This window comes from Heptranchias perlo, chromosome 5 (genome assembly GCF_035084215.1).
Source record: "Heptranchias perlo isolate sHepPer1 chromosome 5, sHepPer1.hap1, whole genome shotgun sequence".
In the NCBI taxonomy this organism is placed as follows: domain Eukaryota; kingdom Metazoa; phylum Chordata; class Chondrichthyes; order Hexanchiformes; family Hexanchidae; genus Heptranchias; species Heptranchias perlo.
The window spans coordinates 3589836-3617062 of record NC_090329.1 but is presented as its reverse complement, the minus strand read 5'-3'; the positions used below and the strand labels follow the sequence as shown (position 1 = coordinate 3617062).

At 46.2% G+C, this 27227-nt stretch overlaps 1 protein-coding gene across 1 annotated transcript in view; it reads right to left on the bottom strand.

Annotated features, from left to right (window-relative positions):
* The window catches only part of bmp5 (bone morphogenetic protein 5), a 502527-nt gene that overhangs the window by 125381 nt on the left and 349919 nt on the right, over positions 1–27227 (bottom strand). The window contains exon 4 of the mRNA XM_067983961.1: positions 15124–15321. Coding sequence (XP_067840062.1) covers positions 15124–15321 — 198 coding nt within the window. The remainder of the gene's footprint in view (positions 1–15123; positions 15322–27227) is intronic.

Here is a 27227-nt window from a genome sequence, read left to right as displayed (position 1 = left end):
TGATAGTGAGAGACTTGTGAGGTGTTTGGAGAATGTGGCTGTCATGGGGGAATCACTGAGTGTGTGAGATGTGAGTTGTGAATAAGTGAGGGTGTAATAGTGGTGAGTGTGTGAGTGTGAGGAGAAGGAGGTTTAGTGAAGTGTGGTGCAGTGATTGTGGGACAGAGCAGGGTAATGGGGGAGGGCAGTGTTGTGAGTACTGACAGTATGGTAATTAATGAGGCTGTGAGTGGTGCAGCTGTGATGAGAAAGTATGAGAGAAGCCTTCTTACCTTAATAACTCTAGTTAGATCATTGAAGTTTTTCTGGCACTGCAGCCATGTTCTTGGGGCAATGCTTCAGGCATCGGTGTACTGAGCAATCTCTTCACTCTACCTCCTGAGTAGATGCCTGGAGGGTTTCCTGTCCCCTGTGGGAAAAAGGATGTCCCTCTTCCTTTTCACTTCCTGCATCAAGGCCTCCAGTGCAGCATCAAAGAGCCTTGGTGTCCACTCTCTCCCTCCTTCAGACATTTCCTGAACAATTGGTTACAATACAGGTCTTGCAGCCAGAATTCACCTGTCCTTTAAGAGGAGGCGGCTGATTTTAAGAAGCGTCCTGGCCTTCCAATATCGGGCCCCACCCCCTCGAGGTGTGCCACAATAAAAAACGTGGGTAGTACTGGCTGCACGTGTGAATCATTATAATAAGCATGCAGCATGGGTCCCAACTGGCATCCCCTCCTCCCCATGCCCGTTTTTGCACGCTGCACCTGTTTATCAGGCGCTAATTGGCCTACTAAGTCCCCAAAATTGTGGGCAGGAAGCATGGCACATTTCCGACTGTAGGTGTGCCACCACCCGCCATATTGGGTGAAGACAAACAAGGGGCATCCTTTACCTGAAGCAGGCACTAGGCCCCCTCAGCGTCCTCTCCTGATTCCTGATCGACCTCCTCGAGCTCCTCTCCCAACCCCCGATCGTACCCCGTGATCGGTCCCCCTGCAATTCCCAGACCCCTGATTCCCAGCCGCCCGAACTCGAGTTGCCTCACCCCTGGATTCCTGGCCTGACGCGATCCTGGACCTACGTACACGAGGACCGCTGCGACGCAAGCAGCAACCGAATTTTTCACTAATTTTGCGGGTGGCCTGTTAAGCCGCGCCAGCTCCATTACAATGAGGCCCAAGGCCCAACATCTGGGGAACCTCGGGCTCAAAGGTGTGCAGTCCCGATTATCTGGCCCTTTAAAAAGCCTGGAAGCCAAAATCCTGAAGGCCTTTGATCCTGGTATGAATGGGATGCACACACTGGTGACTTCTGGCACTGACCCTGCCAAAGCTAAGGAGGTCAGAGGGAGGTCGCCTCCCTTTCCCCTTCCAGGGAATCGGGTCCCAATCTCCTGTAAATGGACAGGGATTTTCCAATGAGCTGAATTTTGTCTTTCTCACTATGGACAGCAGGTGAGGTGAGAGTGGCTGCCCTTGACATCAAGGCAGCATTTGACCGAGTGTGGCACCAAGGAGCACTAGTAAAATTGAAGTCAATGGGAATCAGGGGCAAAACTCTCCAGTGGCTGGAGTCCTACCTAGCACAAAGGAAGATGGTAGTGGTTGTTGGAGGCCAATCATCTCAGCCCCAGGACATTGCTGCAGGAGTTCCTCAGGGCAGTGTCCTAGGCCCAACCATCTTCAGCTGCTTCATCAATGACCTTCCCTCCATCATAAGGTCAGAAATGGGGATGTTCGCTGATGACTGCACAGTGTTCAGTTCCATTCGCAACACCTCAAATAATGAAGCAGTCCGAGCCCGCATGCAGCAAGACCTGGACAACATCCAGGCTTGGGCTGATAAGTGGCAAGTAACATTCGCGCCAGACAAGTGCCAGGCAATGACCATCTCCAACAAGAGAGAGTCTAACCACCTCCACTTGACATTCAACGACATTACCATCGCCGAATCCCCCACCATCAATATCCTGGGGGTCACCATTGACCAGAAACTTAACTGGACCAGCCATATAAATACTGTGGCTGCAAGAGCAGGTCAGAGGCTGGGTATTCTGCGGCGAGTGACTCACCTCCTGACTCCCCAAAGCCTTTCCACCATCTACAAGGCACAAGTCAGGAGTGTGATGGAATACTCTCCACTTGCCTGGATGAGTGCAGCTCCAACAACACTCAAGAAGCTCGACACCATCCAGGACAAAGCAGCCCACTTGATTGGCACCCCATCCACCACCCTAAACATTCACTCCCTTCACCACCGGCGCACAGTGGCTGCAGTGTGTACCATCCACAGGATGCACTGCAGCAACTCGCCAAAGCTTCTTCGACAGCACCTCCCAAACCCGCGACCTCTACCACCTAGAAGGACAAGAGCAGCAGGCACATGGGAACAACACCACCTGCACGTTCCCCTCCAAGTCACACACCATCCCGACTTGGAAATATATCGCCGTTCCTTCATCGTCGCTGGGTCAAAATCCTGGAACTCCCTTCCTAACAGCACTGTGGGAGAACCGTCACCACACGGACTGCAGCGGTTCAAGAAGGCGGCTCACCACCACCTTCTCAAGGGCAATTAGGGCTGTGCTCGGCGCTCTGCTGTCGGCCTCCATGCTGCTCTCGGCCTCTCTGCTGTGCTTGGCCTCCATGCTGCGTTACTATCAGGTAAATGGTGCCTGTGAGGGAACCATCGGGCACGGGCTAATCGGATCTGGAATGCGCTGCCTGAAAGGGCGGTGGAAGCAGATTCAATAATAACTTTCAAAAGGGAATTGGATAAATAGTTGAAGGGAAAACATTTGCAGGACTATGGGGAAAGAGCAGGGAAGTGGGACTAATTGGAGAGCTCTTTCAAAGAGCCGGCACAGGCACGACGGGCCGAATGGCCTCTTCCTGTGCTGTACCCACTATGATATCTGACATCCAGTCTATTCCCAGTCTTACATAGTCTAAATTCATGTCCCCTGGTGCTCTCCAATCTGTTAATCATCTATCAATAGGGACGCTATCCTGTCCTTTAATTATTTTATAGACCTCCATCAGACTGCCTTGAAGGCTACACTGCTCTAAAGTAAATTGAGCAAGGTCCTTAACCTCGCTGAGTAGCTGAGATTCTTTAATCAGGACTCATTCTCGTCGCTGTCCTCTGGACCTTTTCCAAGGTCACTGTGGGAGGGCACGGTTCTCCAAATGCGGTCTGACTAGCGACCAGGAGAGTATGAAAATGGTGTCCTTTGATTATAATCCATCAAATTCATACGGCACGGCCTATTTTACCGGGAGCCATGTTGCGTATTTCTAATGGCCCCATCGATGGCCCCAGTGATCATAAAGGGCATCTCTTATGATCTTTTATAGTATCTTCCCATTAATGGATGTCAGGCTGATAGGCCTGTAGTTCTCCAGCTCTGATTTGTCCCCTATTTTCAAACTACACGAGCGAGCTTCCAGGCTAAGGGAACTATCCTGGACTCTATTGAACTATTGAAGATAGAGCACCTGGCCCACCTCTCTAATCACCCGTGGATGGACGTTATCCAAACCTGGAGTCCTATCAATTTTGAGCTTTCCTAGATGACATGACGATCCAATTTAATATTAATACAGCTATTCAATACAGTAGCAGAGAGTTACCGACCCTTCATAGTTAGAGGTTGGAGTATGGAGCTGGCCTTGTTTTGAGATACTTTTTTTGATAACGGTTTAAAAAATACAATTCAAAAATGGGAAGTCAGCAGCAGCTCTAATTAAAACAAGGGAGAAGATAAACTAATCGAACTGCTCCAAAACTTTAGTGAAATTGGTTTCAAACACCATGTTAGATTTTTCCCAGCTGAAAATGTAGTAATTATAAAAGTAGTATTTATAAGAAAAGAAACCCATAAGACACTATCCTGTTCTGCTTAAAATGCGTACTCTTAAACATAAGAGTGAATTTTGACCCTCGGCGGGAAGCTGGTGGAAACAGGCACTACTCCCGCCGAGAGTTTGAGTTGGATTTTAACTGCTAGGCCTCTTTTGAATGCCACGAATCAGCTGCTTGCCCCTTTTGGGGCCAAAAGCAGCAGCTGGCAGGTTTGGCGGGCAACGAAGATCGGGTGACGCAGAGGCCACCTGCTGGCACCAAAAGAATGCTGGCAGCAGCACGGTGAGTCGTGGGATGGGGGTGTCCCAAGAAATCTTGCCGCTGGTTGTTGGGGGGGTGGGGGGGAGGGGAGAGGCCGAGGCTACTTCCCCATTTTTTGGCAGTGGATGAGACTTTCCTGCTCCTCCTGGCCCCTCTAACGAAAGATTTTTCACTTCCCGACAGCTTGACTTGTCTGAGAGGCCAGTGTGGGAGTGAATTAAAATGCCATCTAAAATGACATAGACGGGAGCCCGATTTTCCGTTATTAATGAGACTCTCACTGGAGGCTGCAATGAGTCTCATCCACTGCCAAAAAATGGGGAAGTCGGAGGGAATGGAGCTGTTCCATTTTAACTGCTGCTTGATCCTCTCGTGCCAATTGGAAAGAATTAAAACTGCCCCTGTAGTGTGGACTGTACGGTGTGTAAATCCCTGGAAAATGTTTTCTCACAGAAGACTGCAGCTCAATTTGGAGTACTTGGCTGCAGATTGAGTTATTGGGTTGGACATTGCTGACCGTTTATTCCGCAAATGCCTTAGTTTCTTTTGTTTGGCTGCTGTCGATATCAATTACAAGGAGTTCCTCAACTGGTCAATTCGACTCCAAGGGGTGAAATTCAACTTCGGCAGGAGCGCAAATCGGGTGGGGTGCAGAATGGGCTGGAGATTTACTGCAAATCGGGTGGGGTGCAGAATGGGCTGGAGATTTACTGCAAATCGGGTGGGGTGCAGAATGGGCTGGAGATTTACTGCAAATCGGGTGGGGTGCAGAATGGGCTGGAGATTTACTGATGCCCATTTCACACTACTGCCTGAGTGTAGTTGACAATCTTTCCTTCTGAGTGAAACAAATATTCACAGGGCGTGTTGAATGTTAAAAAAAGTAACATTCACTTTCTCTGAGTGAACCATTTCAGCACAGTGATGGAACTATCTGGAAGCCTCTCTGAGGTACCTGTATTTTTGTATACAGACCTCAAACCAAAGTAAATTCTGAACTTTGAACTTACCTGAGGTAAATTCTAGAATTTTCTTTTGATTAATAACATTGTTCACCAGGGCTTGCTGCTTGTAAGGCCCTTCTCTCACCCCTCATGTCACAAGTGATAGAATGATACCCGGACTTCAAGGGTTAAGTTACGAGGGGAGATTACACAAATTGGGGTTGTATTCTCTGGAGTTTCGAAGGTTAAGGGGTGATCTGATCGAAGTTTATAAGATATTAAGGGGAACGGATAGGGTGGATAGAGAGAAACTATTTCCGCTGGTTGGGGATTCTAGGAGTAGGGGGCACAGTCTAAAAATTAGAGCCAGACCTTTCAGGAGCGAAATTAGAAAACATTGGAAGAGTTTGGAACTCTCTTCCGCAAATGGCAATTGATACTAGCTCAATTGCTAAATTTAAATCTGAGATCGATAGCTTTTTGGCAACCAAAGGTATTAAGGGATATGGGCCAAAGGCAGGTATATGGAGTTAGATCACAGATCAGCCATGATCTTATCAAATGGCGGAGCAGGCACGAGGGGCTGAATGGCCTACTCCTGTTCCTATGTTCCTATAAAATTACTGACAAATTTAATTTTATCTTCAAAGCAAAATATGGATTCCCGCTAAAGCTAGTGATTGTTTATTAAAATGGCTCTGTGCTTATTACTATTCCTCAGGCAGTCTCTTCAAGGTAAAGCATGAACTCGACAATGTTTTCTAATTTTTTCAGATTAAAAAAAGTTAGTCTATTCAAGGGTTTATAAAATGGTATCAAATATAGAGCTTCATTCTTTATATGTGATTCTAGCTTTTTTCATTCATACTGAAAATTTACCAACAATTTATCATGAACAGGTTTGTTTATCGAGGCCAATTCTCTCTCGCCCCTTCCACCTGGACACCTCGCATGCCATCCACCTAAAATGACCTGAACCCCGTTGTACTTCCAATTTCAGGTCCTTTACACCGGCCTGACATACCCCAGGTGTGGGCCAGGCCCCCGGCACTGGAGCTTGTGCCCAGAATCAGAGGTGAAAATATTGCACCCTCTGTGCCCCTCGCACTGTTTGAACCCCAGTTGATGTTCGGGTAGTTGAAGTCCCCTACTATTATTGCCCTCTTATTTTTGCACTCAGAAATTTGCCCACATATTTGTTCTTCTATCTCCCTTTCACTATTCGGGGGTCTATAGTTCACTCCTAGTAGTGTGACTGCCCCTTTTTTATTTCTTAGCTCAACCCATATGGCCTCGATTGATGATCCATTTAGCAAATCATCCCTTCTCACAACTGGAATTGATTCTTTAACCAATAATGCTACCCCCCCTCCTTTTTTATCACCCACTCTATCCTGCCTGAAAACTCTATCCAGGGATATTGAGCTGTCAATTATCCCCCTCTTTAAGCCAGGTTTCCGTTACAGCAATGATATCATGCTGCCATGTGTCTATCTGTGTCCTTAGCTCATCTGCTTTGTTTGTAATACTCCTTGCATTGAAGTATATCCCCTTTAACCCCGTCAAGTTCCTGGGCTGAACACTATTTAACCTTTGCTTCTTTTGCCTTTCTGAGTCGCTAACTATATCACTAACTGCTTTTCTACTTCCTGTTTCCTGGTCTGAATTTGTCCTATCTGTACCTGCCCTTTGGTTCCCATCCCCCTGCCATACTAGTTTAAACCCTCCCCAACAGAACTAGCAAATGCTCCCGCGAGGATATTGGTCCTGGTTCTGCTTGGGTGTAACCCGTCCAATGGAGGTGTTCAGCAAAGCGATCACCCAATCTCGTTTGGTCTCTCCAGTGTAGAGGAGACCGCATTGTGAGCAGCCAATACAGTATGGTAAATTGAAAGAAGTACAAGTAAATCGCTGTTTTACCTGGAACAAGTGTTTGGGGCCCTGGACGGTGGGAAGGGAAGAGGTGAAAGGACAGGTTTGCATCTCGTGCACAGAAAGCTGCCGTGGGATGGGGAACAGGTGTTGGGGGTGATGGGAGAGTGGACCAGGGTGTCACGGAGGGAAAGTTCCCTTCAGAATGCTGAAAGGGGAGGGGAGGGTTGGCAGGATCGCGCTGGAGGTGGTGGAAATGGCGGAGGATGAGCTGTTGAATGTGGAGGCTGGTGGGTGGAAGGTGTTTGGTGTAAATGGTGAAAAATTTTAAAGGATTTTATTGTTTTTAGCTTTTTATACATTTTAAGGCACTAAATAAATTTATGAGTAAACGGTGTTGTTTTTGAATGAGGTTTTTCTGTAAAGCTGATTTTTGCACTGGGTCCAGAAGGATAGTTCTGAGGGGCTTTGATGTTGACCTCAAACATTGTAGCCAATGCCCGCCAGTGTTAGCTAACTTCGCACCAAAGCAAATGTTCTGTTCATGTGATGATTATTGGAGACCAATCGTGGGAAAAACCTTACTTGACAGTGTTACACCGACAGCAGCTTCACCAAGGCTTACTGACCTACTATGTGAAGTAAGGAGGAGGTGGTGCAAAAAGTATTTATAATGTAAATAGCTGAGAGCAAGAGGTTTGGGTGGGAAGAGCAAAGATACATGCATTTTAAGCAAGTTTTATAAATATTATTATATATATTGGTCCCAGAATGCACCCATCTTCCACGTTGAATAGACCAAATTATGCAGGGTTAGGGGAGGCCGCCTGGAATTTCTGGTCTATCTGCTCACCACTAGGGGAGCATCATCAGCACCTGCCCGATAGGGAAGGCCGGAAATTTCCACATAGGTGCACGAGCTGGGCCTTCTCCCCTTTTATAAGGGGTCGAAAATTACTAGGAAAATGTTTGAATCTTCAGGCCCCACAAACGCGGGCTTGTACGCGAGAGGCTGAGTGCACCAGCCCACTGCTCCTTCACCAGGCAGAGGCCAAGGAAACTCTGGGTTTGTTAGTCCCCTCCTCTGGGTTTGTTAGTCCCCTCCTCTGGGTTTGTTCGTCCCCTCCTCTGGGTTTGTTAGTCCCCTCCTCTGGGTTTGTTAGTCCCCTCCTCTGGGTTTGTTAGTCCCATCCTCTGGGTTTGTTAGTCCCATCCTCTGGGTTTGTTAGTCCCATCCTCTGGGTTTGTTAGTCCCCTCCTCTGGGTTTGTTAGTCCCATCCTCTGGGTTTGTTAGTCCCATCCTCTGGGTTTGTTAGTCCCCTCCTCTGGGTTTGTTAGTCCCCTCCTCTGGGTTTGTTAGTCCCATCCTCTGGGTTTGTTAGTCCCATCCTCTGGGTTTGTTAGTCCCCTCCTCTGGGTTTGTTAGTCCCCTCCTCTGGGTTTGTTAGTCCCATCCTCTGGGTTTGTTAGTCCCCTCCTCTGGGTTTGTTAGTCCCATCCTCTGGGTTTGTTAGTCCCATCCTCTGGGTTTGTTAGTCCCCTCCTCTGGGTTTGTTAGTCCCATCCTCTGGGTTTGTTAGTCCCCTCCTCTGGGTTTGTTAGTCCCCTCCTCTGGGTTTGTTAGTCCCCTCCTCTGGGTTTGTTAGTCCCATCCTCTGGGTTTGTTAGTCCCATCCTCTGGGTTTGTTAGTCCCCTCCTCTGGCTGCGCCCGTTCAGGTGCCAGTGCCTTGTTTGGGTGGGTGGAGGCTCTGCCCCGTGGAGGCTGGTGGAGAAGGACAAGACATGGTGTATCCAGGTTGGCCCAATTTCTAGCCCTTCCATCACACGCCCACCAAACCTATGACAGGAGTGCAACAGAAGGGCCACAAACTTTTGGCCCTTTATATCTGTGTGACCTTTATCAGTCAGATAAGTCGGGGCCTAAAATCAACACCTCCCCAAAACAAAGATCAGGGTTAAAGGTAAACATATAAGATTGTGAAGGGTCTTGATCGGGTGGATGCGGTAAGGATGTTCCCGAGGATGGGTGAAACTAGAACTAGGGGGCATAATCTTAGAATAAGGGGCTGCTCTTTCAAAACTGAGATGAGGAGAAACTTCTTCACTCAGAGGGTAGTAGGTCTGTGGAATTTGCTGCCCCAGGAAGCTGTGGAAGCTACATCATTAAATAAATTTCAAACAGAAATAGACAGTTTCCTAGAAGTAAAGGGAATTAGGGGTTACGGGGAGCGGGCAGGAAATTGGACATGAATTTAGATTTGAGGTTAGGATCAGATCAGCCATGATCTTATTGAATGGCGGAGCAGGCTCGAGGGGCCGATTGGCCTACTCCTGCTCCTATTTCTTATGTTCTTATGTTCTTAAATTAAATCTTTCAGGTTTTTCCACAAAATCTTTCTTTTTTCCCCAATTTTCTCTCCTGGTGGTGTTGACCTCTTCTTGGAGTCTGGTTCTTTGTGCACCAATTGAAGTGTAGGGGGATAAACTGGATAAGGGTCTGTTCTGGACGATGGGATCGTGATGCTCTACCGCCCTGCGCCCGACGGACCCTCCGCAGGCAGTACGTGAACTTTGTGCTGCCTGCTACTTACCCTGAAATCTCCGTGCAGCCAGTGCAGCCCTCGCTGCTGAGAGTCTGCACGGAGAATGAGGGAGGTGGAAATGGTGTGTGGGCAGCGCACGTCATCAGCAGCCTGCAACTACTTAAAGGTGCAGGTGCACATTTCAAATGGCAGGTACACAGCTTACTTGGAGAAGGGAGAATGGCATTGCGAGTAGCTGCACCGGCAAGAGAGTGCGCTGCACGATTCTCGGACGATGCTCTGGAGGTCCTGGTGGAAAGCGTGGACCAAAGTAGGGAACGCACGTACCCACAGGGTGGCCGGAGACCTTCCAGGCTACAGCTGCACAGGCATTGGCAGGCTGTGGCACAGGAGGTGAACACTAGGAGCACTGCACCACGCACATGGGTCACCCACCCACCCACCAACAAACACTGCCCATCCATACGCAATGCTGCATCTCACCCGCACATAGTAACACACTTGAAGGCCACACAACCACCACTCATAAGTCACAAACTGGCAGCTATTCCACCATGACCGGCACGTCACCCACACACCTTGCAGGACACTCACAGTCCTCTGTCGTGCAGGAGAAGGTGGCGTGTAACACCCGGCAGCAGGAGGGACCTGAGGCTGGACGGGGACGTCTACACGTCCTCACCCCCCTAGAGGAGACGGTGCTGTGGATCATTGGGCGGGCCGTCGCTGCAGCCGTCACAACGTGCCGCATTGGAGGTCCCGGTGAAGGGGGTCTCTGCATATCTAATGCTCCTTCTCCTTTCCCACATCTCCCTCCTCCCATAGTCTTTTCTGACTCACAGGCTGCAGATGCTGTCAGCACGCACCTCTTACTTGCTCCTCTCCCCACTCCACAACTCAACCTGTTTCCCTTTGTCATTGCAGATACCCAAGAACAGGTGGTGGCACCGAGGAGGAGGAGGAGGAGGAGGAGGAGGAGGGGGAGGAGGAGGAGGAGGAGGGGGAGGAGGAGGAGGAGGAGGGGGAGGAGGAGGAGGAGGAGGAGGAGGACGAGGACACTGAAGCCACACCGTCACTCGATCTGACACTCGCTTCCACCAGCTCAGAGACTGACACTGCGCGTCCTTTAGAGGTTAGGTTAGAGGGGGGATCTGCACACGGTGAGACACCGAGCACAAGTGCGCAGGAGCCGGGGCGGGGGGAACGGATACCACAGGTACCAGCTCGCCGGAGGGCGAGGTCGCTCACTAGTTCTACTGCAGAGGAGTCAGATGAGGGCCAGGCTTCAGAAGACGGCTGATGGGCGTACACCAACAAATGCTCAGGGCACTGGAAAGCCTGACACAATGAGAAGGGGCATGGAGGAGACCAGCTCCAACTTGGCGCAGGGCTTTGCGCAGAGCTTGGAGCACATCCTTTCCAACATGGAACAGGTGGTCACCTCCATCAGTGCACCTGTGGAACCCACCGTGATGCAGCGTCTGATGACTGATGTCACAGCTTCCATTGCAGCACAAACATCTGCCATCCAAGATCCGACTGCTGCATTTGGAAGCTCAGACTGCTGCTATCGTGGGTCTGGGGACCACTGTGGAACGGGGCTTCCAGGGCATCACAGCACTCCAGCAATCCGTTCTCCAGCTGATCACCAGGATTGCGGAGGTGCTGCCCCGGGAGAGTGGCAGTGGCGCCATGGCAGTCGGACCTGCTGTCCACTCTCAGGACGGCAGCCTTCTTGCTCCCACCCCTGCCACTCCGCCAGTGCCCCTGTTGTTGCCTATCGGCCAGCCAGGCCAGGCTGCTGCAGCCCCTGCTGACCCGGCCCAGAGCTGCTCGAGGCCGTCCTCCAAGGCCATCTGGATGTTCCTCCATTGAAGGCCAGCAGCCTCCCACCACCCATGCTCCAGCCACTGGGGAAACACCTCGTAGGAGCACTAGGATAGGTAAAGGCACACGGACAACAGGCACTAAGGGAATGCACAAGGGGGAATAGTTCTGTTATGTTTGCATAATTTCATTTATTCATCCATAAATGAGAGTTTGATTTTGCATTTGGTGATGGTTTTTATTTGTGCGATGAGCTGAGAGGGAAACCAATGTGTAATCAGATGGAGGGAGATTTGATTGTCTTGTGGGAGTGGAAAGGTGGGGAGTGTAGGACTGTTGGTGAGTTGGGGAATGTAGTTCACATTATTGATAGTGGGCACGGATCAGGTGAGCACGCAGAGCCCTTGCAGACAAGGCGTGTGTGGGTCCTGTTGCACCCTTGCATCTTCTTCCATTTCCTCTGCCGGCTCCAAACCCTCCTCCTCCTCCTCCTCAGCCTCTCCCTCCACCCCCTCCTCCTCCTCTGCCTCTTGCTCCTCAGCCTCCTCCTCCTCCACCTCTGACTCAGGATCTTCTCTGATCATTGGTGGCAAAGGCTGGTCCCTCATGATGGCGAGGTTGTGCAGCATGCAACAGACCAACACGAATCTGCCCACCCACTCAGGGGAGTACTGCAGGGCTCCTCCAGACTGGTCCAGGCAGCGGAAGTGTTGTTTGAGGAGGCCCATGGTGTGCTCCACGATGTTGCGTGTGGCAGCATGGCTCTCATTATAGGCCTGCTGTACATGTGTGCGTGGGTTCCTGACCAGAGTCATGAGCCACGGTGTGAGGGGATAGCCCTTGTCGCCCAGTAGCCAGCCTTTGACTTGCCGAGTCGGGTGAAAGATGGCTGGCACATTGGACTGCCGCATGACGAAGGTGTCATGACTGCTCCCAGGATAGTGGGCATCGACCTCCATGATTCGATGCGTGTGGTCGCACACCAGCTGCACGTTGAGGGAGTGGAAGCCCTTTCGGTTGACGAAGACGGCTGAGTTGATGTGTGGGGCACGCAGGGCAATGTGCGTGCAGTCAATGGCACCCTGCACCATGGGAAAGCCAGCAATGTGGGCGAACCCCTGTGCTTGCTCGTTCTGATTGTCTCTGTGGAGAGGGAAGGTGATGAACCTGTTCCTCATGTGTACAGTGCGACTGTGACCTCCCTTATGCAGCAGTGCACTGCATACTGCGAGATGTTGCACATGTCGCCAACATGATCCTGAGCCATAGAAATTCAGCACCATGGTGACCTCACAGCCACAGGCAATGCTGACCTCGCCCTGCTCTGAGGCTGCAGTTGTGGCCGCACCAGTTGACAGATCTCAGTCATGGCTTCCTTGGTGAACCTCAAGCATCGGATGCAATCCTTGTCGGTCATGTTGAGGTAAGAGATTGGTCCCGGAAGGCCCTCATTGGATACGGCCTCCTGCTCAGTGCCCTGCGCCTCCTCGTCCTCCGTCTCCTCGCATCTTGACCCGCTGGGCGTGGCCTCTCTGCATGCTCCCAGTCGTGCTCAATGCCCAGCGGGAGACCTAACAGACCGCCCATAGTTGGCAGGAATGTTGTTCAACCACGGTTGTAACTTTCTGACCCGTAAGGCAGTACCTTCCAAAGCACTCTCAAATGTAGTGTAGGAACTCTCAGTAAGAATAGGGAGCTTCAAAAAACACTTCCTACTCCACCAGCAGCCAGAAGCAATAATCCAGCAACTAACCTGCAACACATGCATGGCCCCTTTAAATAGTGCTGGTGCGGTGGGAGGGTCCTTCAGGCACTGAAAGACACGTTTAGATGGTCGGGGATAAGACTGTGCGTTGAGTTGAGCGTTAAGGTTGAAAATGGTGTCTATCACTTTAAATCAGCGTTGTACACTGATTGCAGCCATTTTCTCCCTACTTTACATGCTTCCAGCGTCCGTTATCTGCACCTGCGCTAACTCCTATATCAAGATGGCGTCTGGCGCATGACACACAGGAAACTTGGATCTTGGATGTCGGAGAGGCCGTGTAGTGCTGAGACAACGGGCACTATACAGCCCAATTTAGCGCCCGTAGTGTCTGGCCCAATTATTCATGTGATGGTAGACTATTCAACTGTGGAGTACATCACAGCTGAACCTGATCCTCTCTTCAACCAACATTGACACATCAGCGGCTGCTGAACAGTGATCAAGAGTGCGAACCCTGGATGAATGCTCCCTAACCCACGGCTGCTGTGACCAATTCCAGTGCCTTCACTTCCCTTGGTTGAAGGAGGTTGAATCCTATACCATGAGGGGAGCTGACAAAACCTTTCTAATAGTAATACAAATGAATTGAATTCTCATTTGTTTATTTGAATGAAGGGCCTTTGGTCCTTTGACATGTTGAGTATTGGTTGCCAGTTTTATGCAGGTGGATTGCTTTTACTGCACATTTTGACAGGAAAACTGGCAATTTCATCACACCACTGAAGCCCTGGAATATATGGTACGTGTTTGACTAGTTCTTTTAAATGTGGTTTTAATTATCACAATTAAAAATGACATTTTTGTCATACTGTTCCAATTGAGTTTTAAGTACAGTATTTAAGGCATTCAAAATCAGTTTTACACTATGTCAAACATAATCATACTCATTATCCAGAAACAGATGTCATTACCATTTAGGGAAACAGAAAGGGAAAGAAAATGGAACATTGACTATCGTTTGTGCTGTATAAGCTCAGCACTGAATCTCCTTGGCAACTTTCGAAACTTCAATGTTCCATCTGCCTGAGTGGGTTTCTGAACTCTGAATTGCATAAACAGCTAAATTTAAGTGTTTTTTTTTCCTTTGTTTTAGCACTGAAAGAATTCAGGATTAGTGAACAGATTTCAATATTAAATAATTATATTTGACGCAATCATTTTTGTATCTATAGGCTAACACTTATATGCTAAATGTTACCTAAATTATTTTTTAAAACAATATTAGAGGACAGACAAGAGTTTGGTTCTCAATGTTTGCAGGATTCAATTCATCAATTGTAAACTGAGTGATCTGATAACCAGCTGTTCCCTAAGGGCTTGGTGCCAGCAAACCAGACCACAAACATATACTCACACAGGCAGGAAGTAAGAACTCGTTCTTGTTGTCATCTAGCTCTTTAATTATGTTTTTCAAACCCTCTGGTAAAAGACTACTGATTAAAACCCATTTTTTAAACATAAATGAGTGACAGCATGGCCACATCATGGTTTTAATATAATAGACAGGAATTGGAGTATCCACAGTGAACACTGAGAAATTAAGGATGACAGAACCATCACAGGAAAAAGGTTCTGGAAGATCAAAGCTTTCCACATGAATTCTGCATCGCACTAGACATAACATCCTGTAATAAGTAATAGGGAACTGGTTTAATTGGAGTTGAAATAGGTCACAAGTTACAGTAAGGAGGCCTAGGCAACTTTAAGGATGATAAATGAACATTTCCTAATCAAAGTCTTATTAATGCTTCCTTTAAATTTCTATGAAAAGGTGACTATAATTATGAAATGATAGAACCAACCAGAAAAGTAAGAAGCAAGTGGATTCAGAAATATGGGTTATTTTGTGTCACTGTCGCAGTTTACTTTAATTGGGACAGTTAGAAAGACCCCGTGAAGACTTTTAAAAGGGTAAAGAAACAACAGCCTAGGGAGAAATTTTCAGTGTGTGATATGTGTAGCAAAATTGTGAACACATTTATAAGGAACACGCTGCCAATTTTGCTACATGTAGCACACAGAGGAAATCTTCCTCTTAATTTAAGGTTTTCATACCTCCAGGGCTGGATAATCTTGAGGAATCTTGAGAGCTACTGGATTTGTTTCGGTTTTGGTTTTTCCGTTTGCTATTGGCGGCTCTCACAGAACGAAGCAGCACCTCACTGGCTTTGAAAAAGGCCACCATAAATGGCTGCTTTGATTGCGGTCCATGCCTTCCTATCAGGCCAGCTGATCTAATATTAATGGTGCGACCTAAAACAAATTAAAAGTTAACATTTGAATGTTCACAAATCTTCAGCACAATTCTTTACTACAATCATTTTTACAGGGTCTTTTCTACATTGAAATTTTGTAAATAATACCATGCACACCAAAAAGATTCTTCCGATTCAAAAGGATAAATCCCAGAGCTCTATTTTCCACTTACCCAGTCATTATACTATCATTTTCACATCAATGTTTAGGATGTGTGTGGGTGAAAAATCAATAGCATAACATGAGAGTCAGCGATCTGACTCCCAACCCTGTTAAAGCAAAGAGGTGTGAGACCACCTCCCGGAAGCATTCTCACACTGCTTGGGCTTCTCACCAGATGCAGCAGTTTCAGTCCAGTGTTAAAAGCAAGTTTAAAAACTTCTTGACATTGAATGGTTTTGATGTTAGCAGACAGCTAGCGTCAGGGCGCTTTCTCCTAAGGCTCAAATCTCAGCGGCCAACATGCTGAGCTCTGTACACCCCGTGCTTCCATGCATGCACACAGCTCTGTTGTCAGTGAGCAGAGTGCAACCTCCATACCTGGGGTCTGACGGCTGCACACGACACTTTACAGGTACAGGTCTCCGAGCACCACCACGAGTCAGTTACATAGGGACTGGAGAAGGCCATTGAGCCCCTCGAGCCTGTTCCGCCATTCAATGAGGTCATGGCTGATTTGTGTACTAACTCCATTTACCCGCCTTGACTCCATACCCCTTAATCATAATATCATTGTGTCGTAGTAGGGATAGAGCATAGGAGGAGGCCATTCGGCCCATCGTGCCTGTGCTGGCTCTTTGAAAGAGTTATCCAATTCGTCCCAATCCCCTGCTCTTTACCCATAGCTCATGGTATCGTAGTAAAACCCTTGGCTAGTAAAAATCTATTGATCTCAGATTTAAAATTAATTGAGCATTTAATTACATTAATTACACATTACTCAGCCTGCAGAATGCAAATGCAGCCAGTTAGAATACTCTGAAGATGAAAGATATATAAAATTTGCCCGAGGTTCACTTGTTTGGATTTCTTCACCCTTACGTTTGCTTTAGCAACTAGAGGACTGCAAGTTTGTCCATTTTAGTTTTTTCTCCGGGTAGCTGTGATTTACTAATATTATTTTACTGACAAGTGTACCAGTTCTATCTATAGATATTTACTTTGGCAAAGTAAACAGTTTATTTTGTAAAATGTAAGGCACTCTGAGTGAAAAATGAGGACCTGCCATATGAAACTGTACAGCTGCTCACATCAATTGCTTTTCAAGCTAGAATCAGGGGGCTGTATCTTTGAACTTGCGGGCATTGAAACAAGCTTCTGAACTTTCCCCACCCTTTTTATTTCTTTTCGTTGTTGGCATTGCATGATCAAAAAGTTTACTTTATGACACAAACAATTTCCTGCAACACAATTTGCACAAAACAGTTTTGCAATATGGAAAAGTTCTGACCAACCAGTAGTAAAAGCATCTGTCTCCCAAATGTGCAATCAGATTCATTTTTTTTCAACTAATGAAAGAACTTGGATCTATTCATATGAGTAAACCTTAAACAAATAATCTGTTAAGGTACTTTTAAAGGGAAAGCCTAAGGTGACTAAGAGCCAAAGTCTGTATTTTGCAAGAAAGAGTTCTGTCCTGACATATGAATGGAGCAGTTTTATTTGTGGTTTCAGCCGTTTCCATTCTACTCCCACTGTAACAACTGTATTAATTCAGATCGAACTTCCTCCCTCTGGCAGCCTGTTTGCTGTAAAAGAGAAATTACAGATTCCAGCCAAATACCATACCTTAAAATGGCCCACTTCAATACATAAACACTTTTACAACATGTTTATTCAGGTGTTTTACTTTAAATTAGTTTAAGATGTTTCCAATGAAAAGAAGCACAGCTAAGTCAAAAAGAAGTGAACATTTTAATGAATATATCCAGTTGTATCATTTTAGTCCGTACTAAAACTACTGTAAAAAAAACTTTCAAATTACATAACGAAATGTCTTTGTAAGTTACAGTAGACACTTTGTAATGTTTTGTAATTAGATGTTTTAGCCAGTTTGAAGTACGGACTCTGAAAAATAAATTAGATTACTTTAATTTAATTCTACTTGATCCAGGATCAACAAATGACCTAATACACATTTAAAAGAAAAATTACAGACATGTTTTTTTGTCTATTAAAAAGGTCTTTTTGTTAGACTTGGTCAGAGCTTCATTTTTGGTAGAACATAAAACCATAACCATTCATGAAAATGGTTTAATATTACTGGCATTCCAGATCTTGGCTCACGGGAGCAATTGCAAAAAATACCTAATTTCATGGAGTCATAGAATTATTACAGGACAGAAGGAGGCCATTCGGCCCATCGAGTCCGTGCCGGCTCTTTGTAAGAGCAATCCAGTTAGTCCCATTCCCCGCTCTTTCCCTGTAGCCCTGCAAATGTTGTCCTTCAAGTATTTATGCAATTCCTTTTTGAAAGCCATGATTAAATCTGCTTCCACCACCCTTTCAGGCAGCGCATTTGAGATTAAAACTACTCGCAGCGTAAAAATGTTTTTCCTCATGTTGCCTTTGGTTCTTTTGCCAATCACCTTAAATCTGTGTCCTCTGGTCCTCGACCCTTCTACCAATGGGAACAGTTTCTCTTTATTTACTTTATCTAAACCCTCCATGATTTTGAACACTTCTTTCAAATCTCCTCTCAACCTTCTCTGCTCTAAGGAGAACAACCCCAGCTTCTCCAGTCTATCCATGTTACGAAAGTCCCTCATCACTGGACCCATTCTAGTAAATCTTTTCTGCACCCTCCCTAAGGCCTTCACATCCTTCCTAAAATACGGTGCCCAGAACTGGACACAATACTCCAGTTGTGGCCAAAGCAGCGTTTTATAAAGGTTCATCATAGCTTCCTTGCTTTTGTACTCTATGCCTCTATTTATAAAGCCCAGGATCCCGTATGCTTTTTAACTGCTTTCTCAACCTGCTCTGCCACCTTCAAAGATTTGTGCACATATACCCCCAGGACTCTCTGTTCCTGTACACCCTTTAGAATTGTACCATTTGTTTAAATAACCTCTCCTCGTTCGTCCTGCCAAAATCGTACTTTTCTGCATTAAATTTCATCTGCCACATGTCTGCCCATTCCACCAGCCTGTCTATATCCTCTTGAAGTCTATCACTATCCTCCTCACTGTTCACTACACTTCCAAATTTTCTGTCATCTGCAAATTTTGAAATTGTGCCCTGTACACCCAAGTCCAAGTCATTAATATATATCAAAAAAAGAGTGGTCCCAGCACCGACCCCTGGGGAACACCACTGTACACCTCCCTCCAGTCCGAAAAACAACCATTCACCACTACACTCTGTTTCCTGTCCCTTAGCCAATTTCTTATCCATGCTGTCACTGCCCCTTTATTCCATGGTCTTTAATATTGCTGACATTGCCCTCATCTACCCTCTCTGTTACCTCATCAAAAAACTCAATCAAGATAGTTAAACATGATTTGCCTTTAACAAATCCGTGCTGGCTTTCCTTTATTAATTCCCACTTGTCCAAGTGACTGTTAATTTTGTCCCAGATTATCGTTTCTAAAAGTTTCCCCATCACTGAGATTAAACTGACTGGCCTGTTTCTGGGTTTATCCTTACACCCATTTTTTGTTTTTTGAACAAGGTTGTAATATTTGCAATTCTCCAGTCCTCCATATCTAAGGATGTTTGGAAGATTTTGGCCAGCACTTCTGCAATTTCCACCCTTACTTCCCTCAGCGACCTAGGATACATCCCATCTGGACCGGGTGTCTTATCTACTTTAAGTACAGCCAGCCTTTCCAGTACCTCCTCTTTATCAATTTTTAGCCCATCCAGTATCTGAACCACGTCCTCTTTTACTGTGACTCTGGCAGCATCTTCTTCCTTGGTAAAGACAGATGCAAAGTACTCATTTAGTACCTCGGCCATCCCCTCTGCCTCCATGGGTAGATCTCCTTTTTGGTCCCGAATCAGCCCCACCCCTCCTCTTACTACCCAGTTACTGTTTACATGCCTGTAGAAGACTTTTGGATTCCCTTTTATGTTGGCCGCCAGTCTATTCTCATACTCTCTCTTTGCCCCTCTTATTTCCTTTTTCACTTCCCCTCTGGACTTTCTATATTCTGCTTGGTTCTCACTTGTATTATCAACCTGACATCTGTCATACGCCCCTTTTTTTCTGCTTCATCTTACTCACTACCTCTTTCATCATCCAGGGATCTCTGGCTTTGATTGCCCTCCCTTTCCCCCTCCTGGACTGTACCTGAACAATTTCTTCTTTAAAGGCCATCCAAAAAGGGGGCATTGCCGGATCTACTTCAGGGGAATGAAGTGGGTCAAGTGGGGCAAGTGGGGCAAGTGGCATTGGGGGAACATTTGGGGGTCTTAGTATCATAAGGTTTAGATTAGTTATGGAATAATCTAGAGTAAAAATACTTAATTGGAGGAGGGTCAATTTCAGTGTGTTGAGAATGGATCTGGCCCGGGTAAATTGGAATCAAAGATTGGCAGGTGAAACTGTAATCGAATAATAAGAACATAAGATCATAAGAAATAGGAGAAGGAGCAGGCCACACGGCCCCTCGAGCCTGCTCCCCCAGATCGAAGATCAGCCATGATCCTTTCTTTATGTTTTTTTCTTGCCATTTTCTCCCCTCCCCTCCTTGGACCATCCTTCCACTGGTGAACAGTTCCATAGATACTGACCATCCTTCCACTTCTTGCCCTCGTCACCATCACTGTAACTCTTGACAGTGAACATCGACAGGTAATTTGAACTGCAAACCACCGCCAACTGACCATGATCATGACTTCAACTGACATCCACACGTATTTTCAGTGGGGAATACGTGTGGCTTGCAATCAAGACAAAGTAACCTGGCTGATTTTCTATTCCACAATCCAGAAGGACTGCAGTCAGTGATAGTAGTCCTAGCGCTGCCCTGGCTGTGATTAAGTGATTAAACTCCAACCAAGGGTCGAATCTGAAACCTTCTTGGTCTGAGATTGATCTGACACTGATGCTGTTACTGGTACAAGGCGGCTTAGATTGGAATCAGAAGGCAGCTGTCAGTTTTCTCTCTCCCAGGGTGAGTTGTCCCATCCACCAAGCAGTGTTGGCAACCTCACAGTGGAGCTGCGGTTATTGAGGTCAAGTGTCAACCTCTGCTGTGATTTGAACCCTGGGCTAAAGGATAAAAGGTCAGCCTTCCACATGCTTTGGGACTGCGTCGCCGATCTTTAAATATTTAATTTTCGTAATGATCAGATTTTTAAATCCTGAAGTAAAACATTCAGCTCAAAGTCATGGTGTGAAATCCGACTTTTAAAAATGACGTGATGCGCTCAAGGACTCTGCGATTTTCTTTACACAGAAAGAACATCTAGATTTATTTTCATAGCCAATGTGTAGCCTTTTTATGTCTGTACATTGAAGAAAATATTTCCTCTGTTCGCTATTTGTAGTTGAATTGTGTGAGATTGTGTACGATTGTTTTAGCTATTTTAGCAAAATCGTAAACTCTCTTTTTAGCGTTACATTCAAAATGTCATTACATCAACAAACAGAGAAAGTCTTCCTGAACGCATTTACAATTCTGCTCCAAATAGTGATCAGAGATCATTTTCTCTCTACCTTCTTTTCTTGTATTTGATGCATACCGACCTCATTACATGGATCTGCTGTAATTAATCTTTGACTTAGTTAGCTATCCCCTTTGAGGCCCAGTAGGAGTTGGAACTGTTTGTCTCAAATGGATGTAAACAATAAACAAATTAAAATGAAAAGTAAAGGTCACAGTGTTTCTTCCATTAATGGTCACTGCAATGTTACAGTAGCTCACACAAATAACACCAAACTAAACTTTCTGGGGAATTCAGTTTGTAAAGAGCTGCATATTTCTTTTTGAAATATAAATAGAAGATATCTTCACTAATGAGAGTACAGTTTTATACTGAAAAACACGTTGGGCCAGATTTTGCTGTAAGGCTAACAGTGCTCACTGTGTAAATCGTACACCAATTTCCAGCGAGCGCACACCCACACGCACAGTAAAACTTGTAAACAATTTTACAACACCAAGTTATAGTCCAGCAATTTTATTTTAAATTCACAAGCTTTCGGAGGCTTCCCCCTTCGTCAGGTGAACGATTTTCACATCGTTCACCTGACGAAGGGGGAAGCCTCCGAAAGCTTGTGAATTTAAAATAAAATTGCTGGACTATAACTTGGTGTTGTAAAATTGTTTACAATTGTCAACCCCAGTCCATCACCGGCATCTCCACATCAGCACAGTAAAACGTGGGACGTTGCTTTACGAGATGCGATCCTCCTTAGTAAGTTCTGCGAAGGCGTCATCACTGGCTCCTCATTCAAATGAATGGAACGGTGTGAAGTTCCCCCACTGACATCATAGATACAGATTAATCTCACCAGAAAACGTTCGGGCTTGTCCATTCCCATGTCAGTACACTTTTAATGGCATGGTAAGTGTTAATTACTGCCAAACAATCTCTCTGGCACTGAAAATTAACTTTAACAAGTGTGCAGTCTCAGTCCTTCAGATTTTAATTGTTGTTGAACATTGAAAAAAAACAAAATTTAAATAAATTTTTATTTTTTACTTTTTCTTTCTGTCTCTTTTATCTCTGTCACTTAATTCAATATTTCTTACCCTCTCTATTTCTCTATCTGTACCTGATTTGATATTGAGTTTACTATTCTAACTTACACTTCCTGGTTCAGTCTCTGCACGGCTTATTAACAATGCTTCAATCTGATTGGTTATGGGGATACCCAGTTGCTTGCGCTGTTCACACAGGTCCCAGATGCCCTGTAGAGGGCGCCATGCCTTTTGACTCTCTAATTTAGAGGAAGTTGCCGTGCAAAAGCTCATAGAAAGTCTATGGGTGAGAGCAAGTCCAACGGACAGCAGTTGCCAGTCATTCGCCGTGAACAGCAAAATCCAGCCCAATAAACCAGGGATTCACTTTCTGAAACCACTTGGTTTCCACCTCCCTCTGATTGAATTCTAGGTCAGTCAGATCGACATCCGGAATGCTGAACATACTGGGGCCAATTCTGGGCTCAGCTCAGCGCTCCAGTGATGTTTCCATGTGCACGACATGACCTATCCTGAACCAGCCCGTATTTATGGGTCCAGCACATTGGCAAAGGTGGGTGAGCACCAGGTGTAGTTAATGTTTGACATTGGTTGCTTGCCCGGTAGGTTGCTTGAAAATCTGAAAGATTTGCAGCAGTTTAAAGACACAATGCTGCAGTTCTTATTGGGAAGTTAAACTTGAATATTAAAGGAGAATCACATCTGACATTAGCTCCAATGCTCTCTGTTTCCTTCAGATAGATTTTAACTTCACACCGGCCATTTGGAGTGAAGGTCCTGGAGCCATTTTGAGGCCCGGGTCTCATTAAATAGAATTGGCGAGCTGCGGGTGCCAAATGAGCATCCCGATGCAGCTCACCAGTTTGAGGCCTAGGGAGTTCCGGTCGGTTCTAATGCAGGGCGGGGGGTGGCGGGGGAGGCAAAGCAGAGAGGGGCAAACCAGCAGCAGCCAGAGTATTTTTGTGAAGCCAGGAGCCTGCACCTACTGACCTCCACAAAAATAGAATCTGTAACAAGTTTTGCGGCCACGTTTAGAGTGACCAGCAGTGGTTCGTTTACAGAACACTGCTTAGGCCACTCAATGCCAGGACGCATGGTCAGAGGATGCCCCTGTCCACATTCTGCCCGTATGCCCCTTAAAATTGTGATCAGTGTCCTAACCATGTCATAGGATCACAATTTGTTTAGTTACAGGCCCACTGACTGAAACAGGTGGGGGCCAAAATGGTCAGAGTGTCAGCACTAGAGTGCGATACGTATACCAATCTAATTTTGAGGCTGTTACCACTCCGTTAATGCCGATTTCGGGGGTTAAAATCAGCCCCCCCCCCCTGTATCCTTCAAAATATTTCTGCTTACTTTGTAAGTCACTTTTAACCTCTTTATTTAGCCATTATGATCTCGATCTTACGAGGCCTCTTTTTTCTCTACAGGGATCTTTTTCTTTCCACATCCTTTAAAATGGTCTTAAAACATTCCATTTTCTTCTGTTTTATTTTCTTGCAACATTTCCCACTTGACCCTCCCTGGAGTTTCTCCTGTAGCTCTAAAGTATGTTAATCTTAGGTCTTGCACAGTTACTTTGTTATTTTTGGCCTTGCTATCGATTTCTATATCAAAACAAAGTTAAACTAAACCTCAATGTGAGATTCAAATATTCACCAACTTCTGGGTTACTAACTGGCTCTGTTGGTCTGCTAAAGACTAAATCTAATACAGCACAAACCCTAATTCTCTGCTTCAAGAGTTGTGTTAGGAAGCAGTCACTGATTATTATCTATCTGCATAAAATTGTACTCCTCCCTTACAAAACATGTATTTTTCTGGAAGATCAGCAGGTAGACTGGTTACATAGAATTACAGAGAATTTACAGCACAGAAACAGGCTATTCTGCCCAACAGGTCTATGCCGGTGTTTATTCTCCACACGAGCCTCCCCCCACTTTGTTTCATCCACCTCTGTCAGCATATTCCTCTTCCTTTCTCCCTCATGTACTTGTACAGCTTCCTCTTAAATGCCTCTATACTATTCGCCTCAACTACTCCTTGTGGCAGCGAGTTCCACATACCTGTCACTCTCGTGAATTCCTTATTGGATTTATTAATGACTATTTTATATTTATGGCCCTAGTGTTGGATTCCCCCACAAGTGGAAACATCTTCTCTACATCTACCCTATCGAACCCCTTCATAATTTTAAAGACCTCTATCAGGTCACCCCTCAGTCTTCACTTTTCCAGAGAAAAGAGCCCCAACTTGTTGAGTCTTTCCTGATAAGTGTATCCCCTCAGTTCTGGTATCATCCTTGTAAATCTTTTTTTTCCACTTTCTCCAGTGCTTCTATATCCTTTTTGTAATATGGAGACCAGAACTGTGCACAGCACTCCAAGTGTGGTCTAACCAAGGTTCGATATAACTTTAACATAACTTACAGAATCATAGAATCACAGGATCCTACAGCACAGAAGGAGGCCAATCGGCCCGTCGTGCCTGTGCCGGCTCTTTGAAACAGCTATCCAATTAGTCCCACTCCCCTACCCTTTCCTGCAAAAGGTGGGTGCAGGAACAGAGAGATCTGGGGGTGTGTGTACACAAAACTTTGGCAGTGGCAGGACAAGTTGAGAAGGCTGTTAAAAAAGCACATGGGATCCTGGGCTTTATTCATGGAGGCACAGAGTACAAAAGCAAGGAAGTTCAGCTAAACCTTTATAAATCACTGGTTTGGCCTCAGCTGGAGTATTGTGTTCAATTCTGGGCACCACACTTTAGGAAGGATGTCAAGGCCTTAGAGAGGGCGCAGAGGAGATTTACTAGAATGGTGCCAGGGATCAGGGGCTTCAGTTATGTGGAGAGACTGGAGAAGCTGGGGTTGTTCTCCTTAGAACAGAGAAGGTTAAGGGAAGATTTGATCGAGGTGTTCAAAATCATGAATGGTTTTGATAGAGTAAATAAGGAGAAACTGTTTCCAGTGGCAGAAGGGTCGGTAACCAGAGGACACAGATTTAAGGTGATCGGCAAAAGAGCCAGAGGTGACATGAGGAAACATTTTTTTACGCAGTGAGTTGTTATGATCTGGAATTCACTGCCTGAAAGGGCGGTGGAAACAGATTCAATAGTAACTTTCAAAAGGGACTTAGATAAATATTTGAAGGGCAAAAATGTACAGGGCTACGGGGAAAGAACAGGGGAATGGGACTAATTGGATAGCTCTTTCAAAGAGCCGGCACAGAGACGATGGGCCGAGTGGCCTCCTCCTCCGCTGTACCTACTATGATACTATTATACTTCCTGCCTGATCCTCACATCTGATCGACTCTCCACCACCTACATGGTACAAGTCAGGAGTGTGGTGGAATATTCCCTACTTTACCTGGATGGTTTCAGCTGCAACAACACTAAAGAAGTTCAACACGATCCAGGGCAAAGCTTGATCGGTAGCCCATCCACCACCTTAAACATTCACTCCCTTCACCACCGGCGCACCGTGGCTGCAGTGTGTACCATCCACAGGATGCATTGCAGCAACTCGCCAAGGCTTCTTCGACAGCACCTCCCAAACCCGCGACCTCTACCACCTAGAAGGACAAGGGCAGCAGGCACATGGGAACAACACCACCTGCACGTTCCCCTCCAAGTCACACACCATCCCGACTTGGAAATATATCGCCGTTCCTTCATCGTCGCTGGGTCAAAATCCTGGAACTCCCTTCCTAACAGCACTGTGGGAGAACCTTCACCACACGGACTGCAGCGGTTCAAGAAGGCGGCTCACCACCACCTTCTCAAGGGCAATTATGGATGGGCAATAAATGCTGGCCTTGTCAGCAATGCCCACATCATAGAATCATAGAAAGTTACAGCACAGAAGGAGGCCATTTGGCCCATCATGTCCATGCCAAATGAAAAAGATCTATCCGAAAGATTAATCCCACTTTCCAGCACTTGGTCCGTAGCCCTGTAGGTTACGGCACTTCAAGTGCACATCCAGGTACTTTTTAAATGAGTTGAGGGTTTCTGCCTCTCCCACCCTTTCAGGCAGTGAGTTCCAGACCCCCTCCACCCTTTGGGTGAAAAAAATTCTCCTCAGCTCCCCTCTAATCCTTCTACCAATTACTTTAAATCTATGCCCCCTGATCACTGACCCCTCTGCTAAGGGAAATAGGTCCTTCCTATCCACTCTATCTAGGCCCCTCATAATTTTATACACCTCAATTAAATCTCCCTTCAGCCTCCTCTGTTCCAATGAAACCAACCCCAGCCTATCCAAACTTTCCTGATAGCATTCTCATAAATCTCCTCTGTACCCTCTCTAGTGCAATCACATCCTTCCTGTAATGTGGTGACCTGAACTGTACACAGTACTCAAGCTGTGGCCTAACTAGTGTTTTATACAGTTCTAGCATAACCTCCCTGCTCTTATATTCTATGCCTCGGCTAATAAAGGAAAGTATCCCATATGCCTTTTTAACCACCTTATCTACCTGTCCTGCTACCTTCAGGGATCTGTGGACATGCACTCCAAGGTCCCTCTCTCCCTCTACACCTCTCAGTATCCTCCCATTTATTGTGTACTCCCTTGACTTGTTTGCCCTATCCCAAGAATGAATTTAAAAAACTCAATCCTGGCTGATTGCTTTTCAGACATGAAAGAGCAGGTTTTCTGAACCAGGTTTCTGTCTCTTTTTCCTGACCTTCAGGACCCCGGGAGCTGTGGCAAGTGTCAGGACAATCGGCCTTGGGCACAGCAGCACAGAAAGCATAATGCCAGAGTACGTGTTTACCTATTGGACCAAATCTGCACGAGTGCATTCGGGACCTGGCCCCTCACCAGCAGCACGCACGGTCTGCAGAATTGAGTGGTAGGCCTCAACGCACTCGGCACTGCTCTCCTGATTCCGCAGAAGCAAAACCTTTCCAAGATTTTGAGGCAGCACTTCACGGGTGCTGTGGTCTCATCGGCCCCATACAATTATGTTCATTGATACAATGGACCCACTCAATTCCACATGCTGCTTTGCAGTGCAGCACCTAGTTCACTGACTGCCTGCGTAAAATCGGCACTGAGAGGCCTGCAGGCAGATAGAAGAAATCACCCACTCACAACAGGCTGCCATATTACCGAGACTTGCATTTTGGCTGTTGTTTTTGACTTGGCAAACAACTTTGTGCATTATAGCTGCTGACTTTCTTCAGTTCGGCATTCCTTTTTGTATCTATCTCCCACAGAAGCATTCCTGCTGCCACCGTGCT